Here is a 16339-nt window from a genome sequence, read left to right as displayed (position 1 = left end):
TCTTTCGCGTGCAGAATTGTAATCCCATACACTGTGAGCTGCTTCGTCTCACGCAGCCTCAGAGGGAGTTCCACAACAACGCTTAGCTGCCCGCAGCTGCGCCTGCCTATAAAAATCACTTGCAGCAAAAACGGCCGATGCCGATTTATTAAAAAATGCCAAAAATCGGCCAGCTGATCAATCGGTCGACCTCTAGTACAGTACAGATTAGTACATTCAGCATAAGGGACAGCTCTGAGTTTCTGGGTTTCATCTATCCTTCTAACGGTTCAGTGAAATAAGGCAGAGGAACTTGGGTGTTATATTCTGCATTTCTCACAACTTTGCCAACAAGACTCGCATAGCAATTATGCTTGCATTTATATGTATATTACTGTAAATGCTACTGCGTTTGTCATCAAACAAAGCTGCTATTTACACTGAGTGTAAATAGTGGTAGATACAATTTGCACAAGTAACATGTTTATAGAAGTAACGTGCTATTTGTATTATGGGCAGAGCAAATTTAGTGAAAACTTGCCATCAAGGGTGGCTATTTGCACTCAATGTAATTAGACACTAATTTATGTTTGTTTTTTATTTATTGGTTAATTGTCTTTTTGCTTTTTATTAGATATGACAGTGGAGAACCAGTGGGGAGAGCAATATCAATATCAAGAGCAATGCACTGCCCTTTTTGCCTTTGCTTCAACATTGTTTTTTGTTGTTTTCAGCTGAAGGATGAGTCAAGGATATTTTGTTGTAATAGACTGCATGCCAGAGATGCTTTGCATAGAACTTAACATGTATTGAATGCTGAACCATTTAAAAAAACAAACAAACAAACAAAAAAAAACCATAACCTTTCATTGTTTGGTTTTCATTGGCGAGATGCTATTAGTGTTATCTTATTATTTAAAAATGTAATTTCTACTCTAGTGGCACAAAACGGAGTTGCCTTCATTTTGAATATTTAAAAATGGGCTTCCTAAATGCTTCCCCTGTCTGCTGTTGGTCAGTTTAAACTGGTATTTTCATTCCAATTTTAGGCCATTTTTTGTGCCATTCTGGTTGGGATGCTCAATAATGTTTTATGGTAAATATTGTTGTGTTGTGGCATTCTTCTTTTTTTATTTACATTTTTTATGATATGACAGTAGAGAGCAGACAGGAAGCGAAGTGGGAGAAAGAGAGAGAGGAGGACAGGATCGGGAAAGGTCCTCAAGCCAGGATTCGAACTCGGGATGCCCGTAACACAATGCCGTTACATGTCAGCACACTTGCCCACTAGGCTGTCGGCACTGACATTGTGGCATTCCTCTAATGGAAATCAAATCAACCTACAAATGCTGATCAGAGTTATACCCTGAGCTCATCTTGAACATATAGCATGTTTAAATCCATTCTTTTAGTCCAACATCAGCTTGGAAAATGTGAAAGAATCATCAGATTCTGTGTGGGCCTATTTCCGATAAATGCAATCTTAGTTAAAAGATGATTTGAAGAAATCCTTAAAATACATCTTGCTTAAAATCCTCAGGCCATTTTAATCTGTAGTATAGTGAGAGGATGTCGGAAATGCTAAATGGAACATTTCCGTTGCCTTGGATGAGATTTGTTCCTCGCACATCCTGCACGTGCTTCACCAAATGGCTATGTCCTGTGCCAGCAGGCCTGGAGATGAACTGACAGGAGCTGATCTGGTCCGTTCACATTAGAGCCGGATATTTGCTCTGGCTCTACTAATCTAAGAGGACAGTCTGTAGGATGTGCTATAGGAAATTATTTAAATGAGCATAATGAACACTGCTTATTTTAGCTTGCAAATATTCATGTGATTTTTGCATATAATTCTGTTGCATGCCTATGGCATCAAATAGAGCTGACCGACTGGCCAGTGCCAGCAGTTTTTGAGGCCTGATGGTTTGGACGTTCTATTCATTGGCCTACTATCTCTTCTGTTAACCCATATGCACCGTGTTACATGCCAGCGCTACATGCCTGATTTCATTGGTTCTTGTTCTCTCAGCATTCTGGGAGCTGGTACAAAGCTATTTGAAAAGGTAACTGGTATTTGTAGATTTACATAAACTCACACACTTGTTCCACTATAGAAAACCCATAGTGAAGATGGTTTAAATGTGCAATCTGCTTACATGTTTGACATTTAATTTTATACGCTCCCAGTCAAAGGTTTGGACACGCTTGCTCATATTATTACTTTTTTTTTATATTTTAGAATAATAGTAAAGCCAAACGACACAAATGGAAGAATGGAGGTTATATTGATTGATCAAAAAGTTATCTCAGTGAGTATATGAGAGAGTTTTAAGTAGTATATGTGTGTGTGAACACTACCTTTCAGAAGCTTGACGTCTGTTTTTTATGTTTTTGAAGTCTCTTTATGTTCACCAAGGCTGCTTTTGTTTGATGAAAAATACAGTAAATATTATATCTAATATTATATGTAAATAGAAATACTATTACCAGTTAAAACACATTTTTCCCCAATATATTTTATGATTATATTTTTAATTTATATATTTTTTTATTTTATTTATTCGTGATATGGTCAAGCTGAATTGTCAGCTGCCATTACTTCAGTCTTCAATGTCACAAGATCCTTCAGAAAATGATCACAGATGAAAACAGTTGTACTGCTTAATATTATTGTAGAAACTGTGATGCTTTTTTTTCAGAATTATTTGATTAAAGGGGTGGTTGACTGAGTAAAAATCTATTCATATATGAATCGTGATTCTGTCTTCTAACGATTCTAATGGATTCACAAGTTTCAAAATCAATGTTCTAAAGCAGCGGTTCTCAATACTGTTCCTCGCGTTTCCCTGCTCTACATTCTCTCTCTCTCTCTCTCTCTAAATGTAAAGACAGTAAATAATGTCATTAGTTTTACCATCAGTTCAAGGCCGAAAGGGGAACAGACACAGTAATGATGCAGTACACAAGCCGCGGTTAAGACAGCTGACTCCACTCTCTCTCTCTCTCTCTCTCTCTCGCTCTGTGGCTCTGTGGTAGAGCATTGCATTAGCAGCGCAGAATGTCGTAGGTTCAGTTCCCAGGGAACACACATACTGGTAAAAAAAATGTATAGCCTGAATGCAAACTCAGTTCCTGGAGGGCCGGAGCCCTGCGGAGTTTTGTTCCAATCCTGCTGCAACACACATACCATGTCGTTTTCAAATAAACCTGAAGGATTTGATTAGTTGGATCAGGTGTTTAATTAGGGTTGAATCTAAACTCTGCAGGGCTCCGGCACCCCTGCTTTGGATAAAAGCGTCTGCTAAATGCATGAATTATTATTATTATTATTAAATTAGCTATGAGAAGCGTTATACATGGACGCGCTTGCGGTTGCCGTACTGTATTAAACCTTTAATCAGCTTTAAATAAAACCGTATATTAAAAGCTAACAGAAGCAGTAGCATTTACAAATAACTGCGTATCTAAATGTATGAGACAACAACAATCAAAAAACATACCGTTAAAAGCCGTGCTTGCACAGGTTCTGCACGATCCTCTTCACTAATATCCTCTGCGTCTCAGTCGGGCTCAAACTGATAAGCAATATAGACGACGGCATTGTTTACAATACAACCCGAGCACATGCCGCTGAGGTGAGGGGCGGGACACACTGGACCAGCTAACCAATCTGAGCCCATCACGTATTTCTGAGGGAGGGGCTTCATAAAAGCAGGAAATGATCAGCGTGTTTATGGGAGAAGGAACAGGGTGGTGTAGAATAAAGGTAAATTATGTGAAAAATAATGCGTTTTTTTTTTTTTAAACCGAAGCATTAACACATGTTAGACTGCACCCCATAAACACAATCAAGCCTAGAAAAAAAACAGTAAACCACCCCTTTAATAAAAAGTTCAAAGTACAGCATTTAGAAGGATCAGAATCAGAATGAGCTTTATTCGCCAAGTGTGCACAAACACACAGGGAATTTGTTGTGGTTTCCAGGAACTCTGGGTACATGCATGCATGCAAACACAGCAAATGCAAACACAGCACATGCATGCATGCAAAAACAGAACATTTAAATAAGTAAAAATTAAAAAGAACAATAAAGTAACTTGGATTAGATCTAACAGTTGCATTTACAGATATGTACATTATGTACTGTATATAGTATACACACTCTGAAAAATGCTGGGTTAAAAACAACCATTTCTGGGTTATTTGGCAACCCAGCATTGGGTAAATATAGACAGAACACATGTTATTTTAACCCAGCTTTTTGGGTTTTATACATTAACCCATTTGCTGGGTTGTTTTTTGACATAGTGCTGGGTCAGTTGTTTTTCATTTTAAATAATGAAAATGCATTCTAAAATCTGTTTTACACACACACACACACACACACACACACACATATATATGTATGTATATCAAGTCAGTCTTTTACAGTTGTAAAATCTTCAGAAACGTAAAGGTTTTAGGACGTGACGGGAGCAGCCAATGGGAGTCTGTGGGAAGAAAACTGCTCTCAGTAGGCTGTTCCAGTTCATTAAATGACTTATATTCATGTTTGAAAAGTTACATGAAAAGTTACATCAAAAACAGCTTTACCTCGTGTACAACCTCGTTAAGTTTCAACCCATAGCATAGGTAACCACAGCTGCAACAATGGCGCACTAGATCAGTAGCGCTCATATTGTAGTCAGTGGAGCGCACGGAAACTTTGATACATGTAACAGTGAAGTCGAGTCATGTTTCAGCGCTGTTTGTGCATTCATTTTATATAGACAGTAAAAATCACCCATTACAGAAAAACTACCCAGCACCTGGGTAAAAAATATTAAAAATGACCCAACAAGCTGAACCCTGCATTTGGGTTTAAAAAAATAATCCCTCTTTTTTTTTTTAGAGTGCAGAAAAACGACCCAGCACCTGGGTAAAAATATTAAAAATAACCCAATAAAAGGACCCAACAGGCTGAACCCAGCATTTGGGTTCAAAAAAAAAAATACCCCAGCATTTTTTTTTTTTTTTTTTTTTGAGTGCAGCTGTATGAATAAAAATATGTATTTACATATTGCCTAATGCCACAAGAGCACTGAATTATAACAAGTCCGTAAATCGGTGTGTCAGTTATTTAAGGTGGAAATGGCCTGGTGGAAAACTGTTTTTATGCCTAGATGTTCTAGTGCACAGAGATCTGTAGCACATTTGTAAAGTAATTACTTAAAATGTTTAGAGAAGTTTTTTTTTCACCAGCAAAATGCACCACAGTGTGACGTGTGAGTATGCTCGTCCAATAGGCAATGTTTATGACTGTTTTTTTTTTTTAAACAAGTGGCCACAGTGTGGCGTCACTACTGTTTTTTTTTTTTTTTTTTTTTGAGTGCAGCTGTATGAATAAAAATATGTATTTACATATTGCCTAATGCCACAAGAGCACTGAATTATAACAAGTCCGTAAATCGGTGTGTCAGTTATTTAAGGTGGAAATGGCCTGGTGGAAAACTGTTTTTATGCCTAGATGTTCTAGTGCACAGAGATCTGTAGCACATTTGTAAAGTAATTACTTAAAATGTTTAGAGAAGTTTTTTTTTCACCAGCAAAATGCACCACAGTGTGACGTGTGAGTATGCTCGTCCAATAGGCAATGTTTATGACTGTTTTTTTTTTTTAAACAAGTGGCCACAGTGTGGCGTCACTACTGCTTCTCATTTGATATCATCCAGTTCCATCTTTCAAAAGTTCAATGTTTATCATTATAGAGTGATTATAGAGCAGATGTGGGTCAGTAGAGTGTTGTAGGACATTTGATGAACCTGTATTGTTCTGATCAATACCTAGAGTCATCATGCAATATTATCTGAAATGAAAGCTTTTCTGTAAATTAATCTTTGCTTTATCTTTGCCATACAGCTACTGAGGAAGAAGAACAAAAGTCTTTCTACTTGGCTGACAAAGTGTCTCTGTACAAAGGTGACATCACCACCCTGGAGGTGGATGCCATAGTGAATGCTGGTGAGTTTGCCGTTTCTGGTCAATTGCAGTTTTAAAGCTTCATTACCTTAGCAATGCAATTAGTGCACAAGTGTGACACTGTGGTTTTCATTTTTTTTAATGCTATGTGTTAATTTTTACCTTTTCTCGCACCTGATGTTTTGCGTAGTCTAGGATCCACTTTGCATTCGTTGTGCTTGCCTGACCTCTGGTGTTTATAAGTGGAACAGGCATGACTACGTTTTTTTTCCTTGTTTGTACTGATGCATTTTACAGGACAGATGAGATTTCTTCTTATGTATTTTTAAGTCTGTGCAGTGTGTTTTCTCTCCGCAGTGCATTTTGCTGTTTATTTTTATGTTTTGATGTACTTTAACAGGAAAGATGCTTTTCCTTTTCAGGATGAAACAGGATGCCAGAGAACAAACTTGTAAAACTGATTTTTTCCCCCTTTTGTTTACATGGTGAGATGGTATTATCTGTCTCTCTGGCTTGTTAATTGTCTTGTTTTCATGTTGCAGTGATATAAAATCAATTGATTTGTTCCTATTATTACCTCTTTAGTGTGGGGGCTGTTTTAAATCTGTTCTGAGAGGAAAGGAGTGGTTATATAGTAGATGTTCTGCAGAAATAGACATGTGTTAACTGGGTTCCGCTGTGGTGAGAGAGCAGACAGATAACACTGTCATGGTTTACCTCAAGTCATGGAAACCTGGCAATAAAGATAGAAAATTGTGGTAACCCGATGTAAGTGCTTACTTAAGCATTTAGTATGTATTGTGTGGGAGATTGTCATTGATTAGACATGTTCTTGATTCAAGATGTTTATCTCAGTGCCATTCATTGAGAGGAATAGTTTAACGTTCCTGCCACAAAGAGTGATTGCGGTTCATGTCCAAAACTGCTGTCTGTTTGACAAGAGCATCCGTGAAATGTGATTTTTGCTGGATCGTTGAATCTCTAACAACAAATGGAAACTCTTAACAGCTGTGTTGTGCTCTGCTTACAACATGTACAAAAATGTGTTTGTGAATGATTGAGGTTTTTTGTTTATCTCAATGTAGTTCAGGCAATTATGCAGTCTAATTGAAGTAACGATGCCTATGAGCTTTGGGATATTTAGGAGAATCTAAACCTTCTGTTGAGTTTAGTGCTGTTCTGTGAGCCGTGGACCTTGCAAACTAGTAGATTCATTATCACTGGAGCTTGTCTGAGTTTCACATTTACGTTATGTGTATTTACTCTCACATACTAGGTTATTTCTACAGTTTCCTTAGTGGGACGTAGGACTGCAGGCTGATATGGCAAAATATGACATGATTTTCAGTAAACAATAAATGTAATTTTAATGTATCATTCTTTAATGTATGTAGATATATATTCAATTTCATACACACACTTATACATACATACATGCATACATTATGCGTATACATATACAACCTGTTCCGTCCTCCACGCTGTGACAACTCACAAAAGACTATTTTTAACCAAGTAGCGCGGAGAGGCGCTTCAGAAACGTGCTGCGGCTGGCTGATAAACACAGGCACTGACTAGAGCGACCACGATCAGCTCCGGTGGCCGTGGAGCCGTAACGCGCTGCAGACGCGTGCAGTGAGGCGCAGATCAGCTCTAACGTCACTGAATCTGCTGTGTAGATGAATCGTGCAAAACATACACGACAAACAGTGAATTTTTCATTGTTTCTCGAAACGTCATAGCATTTCCACACTGGCGATGACATGACTGCGGCGCCAAATCATTTATGTCCCCACGCATCATGTGTGTCGTCACGCGTTGACGTCATCAAATTGCGATCGGTTCCTGAGATCGGCCAAGTTGGTGAGTACCGCTCGAGTCATAAAATATGATTATCGGCCAATACCGATCTCCGGCTGATCGATCGGAGCATCCCTAATATATACATATAAAAACCGACCTGTTGGAACAGTATTTCTAATGTTACGCACTTTACTACTAATGTCAATATGACTGCATCATTTCAGGAAGCTATAAGGCACCTCAAGAATTCATATTAACAGATGAAAGAGACGTTTTCCTTCTTTGCATTGTAAAGTTTTTGTTTACAAGACAACTTCCCCTCTGAAACTTTCTGCAGGGTTGCTGTAAGGTCAGTCAGCATTGAAAACAGGAAATAAGAGAACAGGCCGAATGGTACTCTGGTCTAATCTCGGTGTCTGATGCAATCATACCGATGTGAAACTGCAACAGTAAGCAAAATTAATCAAAATGAATCACATGTTCAATAGCACTGTGGTTCAGCTTCTCTCAGTGCTTATTTCAACAAGTTTGTTGGCGCATCAGTGGTTGCATAAAAATAATTTGAAACCATTTTGTAGGGTTTGTGGCATTGAATTAGGAAAGTAATTGGTTTAAAGGCTTCAGAGTATGAGGGAGACGACTTATCATGCAGACGGGTGGCTGTTCTTCCATCAGAGGCCAGTGGCTCAGGCCAGGAAAGTAATCGCATTATTGCAACAGCGCTTTGGACTGATTCTTAAAGCCCCATTTGCTCCAGTGCCTTTAAGTTTAGATTCCTGGAATGATGTTTCCATCTCTAAGCTATAATATGGTGATAAGAACAATCGGAAAGCATCTCTGTGATTGCGGGGAACTGTCTTGTTGTTTCCAGTAGTCCTGCTGAAAATGTAAACAGCATTGTGCTCTTAGGAAGAAGAAAACAGTTGCAGATGTAAAATGTGCTGTGATTTTGTAATCATAAAAGTCTTTTTATTCTGCTCAGTGGATTTCGATTCAATTTAAGTCCTGCTCTAGACTTTATTTTTCTTGTTGAATATCTATTTTCACTTAGAAATATGTCAGGTTACATAGTAAAATGGTTTGTAAACACTTTCACTTTAACTCATTCAACTAACTATTGCATTGGACCAGAAAAGTGGGATCTGGCATGAATTGAGCTGCTTGTGTGGCAGGCATTTTGCCTGTCTTCGTTTTGTCCCCACTGTAAATCTCACTATCCTATGTCCTTCCCTTCTAAACAGTCGTTGTTTGTGTCCAAAATCACATACTCTATGTAAAGGTACTTGTTTTGAGTAAGAAATTACGACCATTTGCGACCATTAAAAAATTGATTCTACATAGTATGAATGTGTGTAATATAAATGTAATCTGGATGTACTACATTGGCCATGTTGTTATTGTCATGTGACCTACCAGCATCAGTTGTGTCACGTGTAACGCCTTTCCTGTGGCCTCATGGGATGGTGAAGGATGCATACTTCAGAATCTTGCTGGAAGTAGCAGGTCATTTGGATATGCATACTGTGTTATGGGATACTGTGCATACTGTAAATTTGGACATGCTACTCTTCTCACATACTACTTTCACCTATGTTATAGTAGGGAAGAATGCAATTTGAATGCAGCCATTCTTTAGAAGAAACAGGTGGATGAAGGAATGACTCTTCCAATCCCTTTGAGATTTAATAAATCTAATGGGCGGTTGTACTGATTGCCAATTTCTTCCTTGAGGAGGAGAGTTGCATCGTCTAATGGATTTGGTTTCTTTTTGAAGATCTTATATGTTAGCAGAAAGACAACCACCCTCCCCAAAAAACTCCCAGCTGAGTCAGACTCGGCTTTCCCCTGCATTTAGTCTGACTCTTGTTTTTCTTCTTCTTCTCAGTGTGTTGGTTTATAGGTAATCAGTTATTTTCCTGCACTTAGAAATCCAACGAACCTCGATGAGCCTAATTTCCGTTGTCCTCACACATACAACAGCCTTCTGTATGTCTTCTGGCCCTCACAGAAAAAACACAACGTCATAAAAAAAATCCAAAGAAGGAGTGAAATTGAGTGATTATCATGGTTATTCTTTTAATCATGCAGAGAGGTTGACGCAAGAGCCCCCCTGCCATCATAAACATATTTTTTTTTCTTTTCCGACTATAATAGTTTTTACTCCTCTGTGGCGCTTTTATTACACATTGCGTTGAGGAATATTACTGTAATAAAGAAACCTCTTGAGGCTTCTGCTCAAAAGGCCTTTTTCAGATCATGTAATATTATATTCCATAACTTGAGTTTGAGGACTTTATTGGTGACAAAAAGTGAGAAGGATTCATTCATTTGCCGTAAATGTTTCCTCTGTATTAGAAAGGTGTGGCTGCTGTCATGCGTATTTTTTTTATATAATGCTCTTTTTCATTTATTAACCAGAAAAGCATGGAAAAAGGCCAAAAAAAATCACCATAAAATTTTAAAGTCATACAACAGCTTTAAGTTGTTCTTCGCTGAAAAAAAAATGAAATGGCTTCAGAATGACAGACTTTTTGGGAGAACTGTTCCAAATGAGACCAAGGGGTGATTGCAGAGTCTGTGTGTATATATACCAAGACAGTTCACTCATATTACTATGAATGGTAGAAACTACAATGTGCAATATGGCAGAATATTTAATGCCATCTGAATAAAAGAGCCAATAGTCAATTGATCAGTTATCCTGATATTGCAACTGCCTTATAAAATCTGGTTCCCATAGAAACAGTCAATGTCCTGAGATTCGCAATTAGCTGGGCCACTCTGAAATGTGCTCAAATAGAGTTAAAAAATGTATTTATGTGACAGTTCATGTCAGATTTTATTTAAAATATTATTTATATGTGAGTTTGTCAGTCAGTGTTTGTTTTAGTATTTCCACTTTCAATTAGATAGATTGTACTGTAAAGATTAGGCCAATCGATCAGCATCTGGTTCTGGAGAACTCCTCCTTGAGATGGTTTTGTTGCCTTCACATCCATTTGAGTTATTGAAAACAAAAAATGTGTTTTAATCCAGCAATATTAGTCAATAAAGTGTGCTGGTTTTACACTCAAGCCCTGTAGAGTTTGCATCGGAAATGTCAGGCAGCATGAAATTAAATGGCAACAGTAATTAATTCTGGGCGGCTTCATGCTGCATGCTGAGAGAGGTGAGGCTGTAAGCATGTTAAATGAGTTTTTAAATCACTCTCTGGATGGCCAATTATTTTTTCATAGAAATAAATTTCTTGTCAGAGCTGCTAATTGAAATAGCAACTGACATCAGGGTCGTGATAGGTGCAGACATTTTAATTGCTCTCCCTTTCTTGTTTTCACACAAGGTGTCGGTTCGTGAAGCAAGCAAAGCAAACACAGAATAAAAAAAATGGTGAAACCTGACGGGGCGGTCAGATGGTGAAGCTGTTAAATATAGCGTTGAAACTTATGCCAAAAATATCTGTCTGGCAAAAAATGAGAGCAAGCAGGGAACATAGAACTTAAACTAAAAATAAATATGTAAAAAAAACCAAAAAAAAACCTTGAGTTGTGTGAGGCATACGGTTGAGTGCTTCAACATTTGAAGATGTCGTGCAGGCTTTGTGCTCAGGAGGGGAGAGTGTCGTTTTGTAATTATGGGAGCTCTTCAAAAAGGAACGGAAAGCTGTGTCTTTTGCCCTGTAGCATGGTGAGACGCAGCCACAGATGAATGCAGTAATGGAGTCTAATGCACTCTGCACATTAAATGTTCTATGAGTCACAAAGCTTAATGGAGAGTACTTGCATGTTTAACCGAAGACGGGCCTCAGCTCTTTTGTAATTGACATTTGAAAGTGGGAAAAGAGCACTCCTTGTCAACACGACTTGCAAAGGGGGGAAAAAAGGGCCATCATCAAAAAAAGGACCCCAAGATGTAAATTGGAGATTATGTTGCTAAAAGCATTAGAGGCATCTTTTGATAAGACAACGTAAATTCACAATCATTTTCTATCTCTTCGATTAATGAATACATCTTGACCAGGGCTGGGTTCTGACACAAATTTCACGGTTCGATTCGATTCTCATTCACAAGCTTTCGATTCGATTGGATACGTATCAGGTACAGTACATGCCACATTTTCTCAAGGAAAAAAAAATCTCTCAACTAATGCTGTAAAATACATAAGAGTCAGTTGGTACTACATTATAATATTGAAGGTTAAAATTGACTGACTGATCCAGGTTTTACATTTTTTTTAAGGGGTCATCGGATGCGAAATGCACTTTTACATGTTGTTTGAACATAAATGTGTGTTGGCAGTGTGTGTACACAACCACCATATAATGATAAAAATCCACCCAGTGTTTTTTTTTTTTTATCTACTAAAATAATTACCCCTTTCTCAAATCAAGCTGTTCTCAGCTTCTTGTCTGTGTGACATCACACAACCCAGGCCCTCCCACGATAGTTGATTGACAGTAGCGTTTCTGCACAGACGGGACTGGTGTGTTACCTTAGACCCGCCCTGAGTGAGCTGTCATCAGTCCGCTATTGTTTCACCGCTGGAGCTGATGTAGATAAGAATGTCTCTTAAGCAATTGAGGTGTTTTGTTGTTGGATGTAATAATGAACACAGCAGTTGTCATTTACTCCCAACATCTGAGCCGCTGAAGACGCAGTGGGTTACGTTTGTTTGTGAAGGGAATGCATTCCCGATCTACCTAAATGCGTCTATGTTTGCGCGAATCATTCGTGATCCAGCTTCACCTCCAGAAGAAGTGAGTATATGTTTTTTTAATTTTTTCGAGTCTTTGCAAATCGCCTTTCCTAATAACGTGCTAGTTAGCAAGTTTCACGATGAATGCAGCTAAAGTTAACAGTCGACCAGAGAGCGGCTCGGAAGAGAGGGGCGGGGTCAGCAGAGCTCATTTGCATTTAAAGTGGCATGCAAGAAAATAGCCCGCCCCTCCTTGAAGGTCAAGTTAATTTGATTTGAATTTTATTTTCTCTATAGCGCCAGATCACAACAGAAGTCATTTAAAGTTACCTTTCCTATAGAACAGGTACCTTATGTTATTTATCTTATTTACACGACGGCATGTCATTTCTGTTTCTACATTACATGGTCGCGCTCTCTGTATCGCGCACAGCGGAGTTCCGCCCCGATGCGCGCACACAAACATTTGCGCACACACAAGTGAGCACACTCCCACTCCCAATAGCATTTGTAAATATTAAGCTGCAAAACGTCTTAATATTGAAGTGCTGAATAGCACGCGTGATGCTTCCGGTGATACAAACTAAATAGCCTTATGTTATTTATCTTATTTACACGACGGCATGTCATTTCTGTCTCTACGTTACATGGTCGCGCTCTCTGTATCGCGCACAGCGGAGTTCCGCCCCGATGCGCGCACACAAACATTTGCGCACACACAAGTGAGCACACTCCCACTCCCAATAGCATTTGTAAATATTAAGCTGCAAAACGTCTTAATATTGAAGTGCTGAATAGCACGCGTGATGCTTCCGGTGATATTAACGTCTGCCGTCTCACTAATGAGGACGTAAATAAATGAACAACATCTCCAGAACTGCTCTGAGAGTCACTTCGTGAGCATTTGACCATTTCATTTGAGTAAAACTATCATCATGTCATACACGCACAGAAATGTAAAGGTATTCACGGCAACCCGTCAAAATAAAAGTTCGTTTTAACTTGAGGGCATTGGCAGAACTATATTACTATTGTTGAGTAGAATGTACGTAACAGGCTGCTACTACTACTAAAATTATTAAAACCTTATTTTTAAGGAATAATCATACAATATTTCTTCAATGTTTTAATTGTAATTTTAAATATCCCCTTTATTTTCCAAAAAATAAAATGTTTAATTTTCATTAATTAAAAGATAAATTAAATGAATGTTTTATGCCTTAAAAAAGTTTAAATACACAACACAGAATTTCTGAGAGGAAAATCATAAGGCTATTGTAAGAATAAATGAAACTTGTTTTTATGCTTTCAAATAATTAGACATGCTAAAACACAGAATTTGGTAACGATAAAACATAAGGTTGGAAAAAATAAAACATTTCATAGGACCCTAAACATGTATTTTGTCCCCCCCCCCCCCCACCCCAAGCCGTAAACCTAGGGGAAACACTGCCATGGTTGTCCTCCTAGCCCAGATGGAAAACTTTGGTCAGGCTTGAAGTCTTCTCAACTCACAGTAAAACATGTCTTGCTGAAGTTCAGTAACAGCAGTCCTTGTTTCAAGGATGTTTTTCTTTGACGTCTGTGATTGTTTTAGGGCAAGAGAGCCTGGGCAATTTGAAGACTTTAAGGCTAAGTCATTTTCAGCAGTATTGATTCTGCAGTGATATGAGCAAGAGAAAGAGTGTGTGTTTGAGAGTTCTTGCTGCATTGAGGTGGTGGGGGAGTGTTTGTGCCTGTGTGTTTGACTGGATGAAGAATGGAAGCGAGGTGAACATTTTGGTCCGTTATTTCTGGTCAAGGCTTTAGCACTTAATAAAATCAGTTTTTGATATAATGCCTTACTGACCTCCGCTCTCAAGTTGATATTTTTTACAGACTCTCTAAAACACACACACTTACTGACAGATTTCAGATCCAAGTCCTCAGTTCAGGCTGGACAGTAGCAAGTGAGTTGATGTGCAAACTTGTGATTGTTGCAATGTTGCATCAGGAATGAAAATCGATGGCTGCTGACAATGGCAGTTGCTGCTCTAATGAACAGTGAAATAACTGTGATGAGTGTGTGTGTGAGCGCAGAACTGAGTTCACTTTTAAAAAGCTCTGTTAATACTGTCAGCATGATGGGATTCAGGCTCAGGGCTTTCTGTAATACTACATGCACACATTCTCTCCCTTCCCCTTTTTTCCCCAGATTTGCATTGCTGATTGCAAATGGAAATGAAACTGACCTCAATTCTGAAACTTTCTCGCACTCTCGTAGAATTGTGGCTTGACCTTTAACCTTTGAAAGCAAAAGTGCAGGGATTTTCTCAGGTGTTTTCAGGATCCTTTAGGAGGCTTAGTCTTGTTGTCTAAGATTTGAATGTCATAATGTTGTGCATGCTAAATAAAGGTGTCACAGTGTAAACTGACTTTTTACTTGCACTCTGTGTAATTTAAAACAGGAGGGAAGGATCTCTGAATGTGGATTGTCAGATCTGGATTTGATGTCCTACCAAACATCAGCAATGATTTGCTTTTCCTCTTCCACAGTCTATTCTCTGAATGGACCAGTCTATCTGAACTCTTTACAAAAGCTGATTGTGAATCTGTTTATCGAGATAAAGATTGTATCTTTTGTGAAACTATAGAGGGCTGTTTGTCATTGCAGTATTGCCAGCGATCTTATCCCGTTATGAAACTGGAGGAATTTTGGAATTAATTTTCAATTCTGATACTGACCGACCTGACATGTTTTAATTTGCATACATTTATGTAGTCTCATTCACTGACGAATCAACATATAATAAATATTATATATACACTATCGGTCAAAAGATTGAAATCAATATGATTTTTTTTTTTATATATTTTTTTAAGGAAGTCTCTTTTGTTTTTGCTTTTGAAAGGTTATCATTATCATGGTTTCCCCAAAATATTACATTATGTTATATCATTAGGCTTCCGTTTCTTCTTCTTCTTCTTCTTCTTCTTCCGTTTCTTCCGCTCTTGAGTCTATGGCAGGCCATAGAACCGCTTGCGGGAAAGTTGTGAAATTTGGCACACTGATAGAGGACAGTCTCAACATTAACCATTTGGAGTCTCTATCTCAAACTCTCTAGCGCCACCACTTGTCCAAAGTTTCACTCATGTTTATGCTAATAACTTTTGAACCATAAGGCACAGAAGGAAATTTTTTCGCTATTTTTAATTGTTAAAAAAACGTACTTTTTCGAACTTGTCCTAGATGGTTTGTCTGATTCTCACCAAAATTGGCTCAGATCATCTTCAGACCATGTTGGCAAAAAGTTATGGAATTCAAGTTGATTCTTCAAACCGTTCTCGAATAACACGGGAACGAATTCGACGAAAAGCACACAAAAATGGATCTGAGGCTGTATCTCCGCAACGGTTTGGCGTATTGAGACCAAACTTGGTGTGTGTTATAGCAAGCATGACCTGAGACTACCTGTTGTAGTGATGCGCGGATGAGCTAAAATGTCACCCGAATCCGCAGCTTCAAATAAATTATCCACCCGCCAACCGCCCGCACCTGTATTTTTGTCTTATTTAGATAACTGCACCCGAACCCGCACCCGATCATCACATTAGGGTTCGTACGTTCATGAAAAACCTGGAAAAGTCATTGAACAGCAATTTCCAGGCCTGGAAAGTTTTGTAAAAATAAATAAACCCAGAAAGTTTTTGAAAAGTCATAAAAATCTATTTCACAATTCTCTGTATAATAGAATTATGTTTAATCAGGTCCTGAATTTCGTTGCGGGATTGCGCATACATCGCATTACTCATTCCCGCAGCTTTCGACTTTAAAATAAGGGAAATTGCTGTAAAACATTTATTCAATATAGCGTGTAGGTTAGATGAGTAAATAAATCCACACAAACCATCAGATGAAAACAGCGT

The 16339-nt window shown here is 38.3% G+C and overlaps 1 protein-coding gene across 1 annotated transcript in view; it reads left to right on the top strand.

Annotated features, from left to right (window-relative positions):
- macrod2 (mono-ADP ribosylhydrolase 2) overlaps positions 1–16339 on the top strand; it is a 606396-nt gene that overhangs the window by 10131 nt on the left and 579926 nt on the right. The window contains exon 3 of the mRNA XM_016442374.1: positions 5878–5979. Within this exon, the coding sequence (XP_016297860.1) occupies positions 5878–5979 (102 nt within the window). The remainder of the gene's footprint in view (positions 1–5877; positions 5980–16339) is intronic.

The sequence above is a fragment of the Sinocyclocheilus anshuiensis genome, unplaced genomic scaffold, assembly GCF_001515605.1.
Source record: "Sinocyclocheilus anshuiensis isolate Anshui unplaced genomic scaffold, SAMN03320099.WGS_v1.1 scaffold487, whole genome shotgun sequence".
NCBI lineage: Eukaryota > Metazoa > Chordata > Actinopteri > Cypriniformes > Cyprinidae > Sinocyclocheilus > Sinocyclocheilus anshuiensis.
This window is presented reverse-complemented; position numbering and strand designations above follow the sequence as displayed.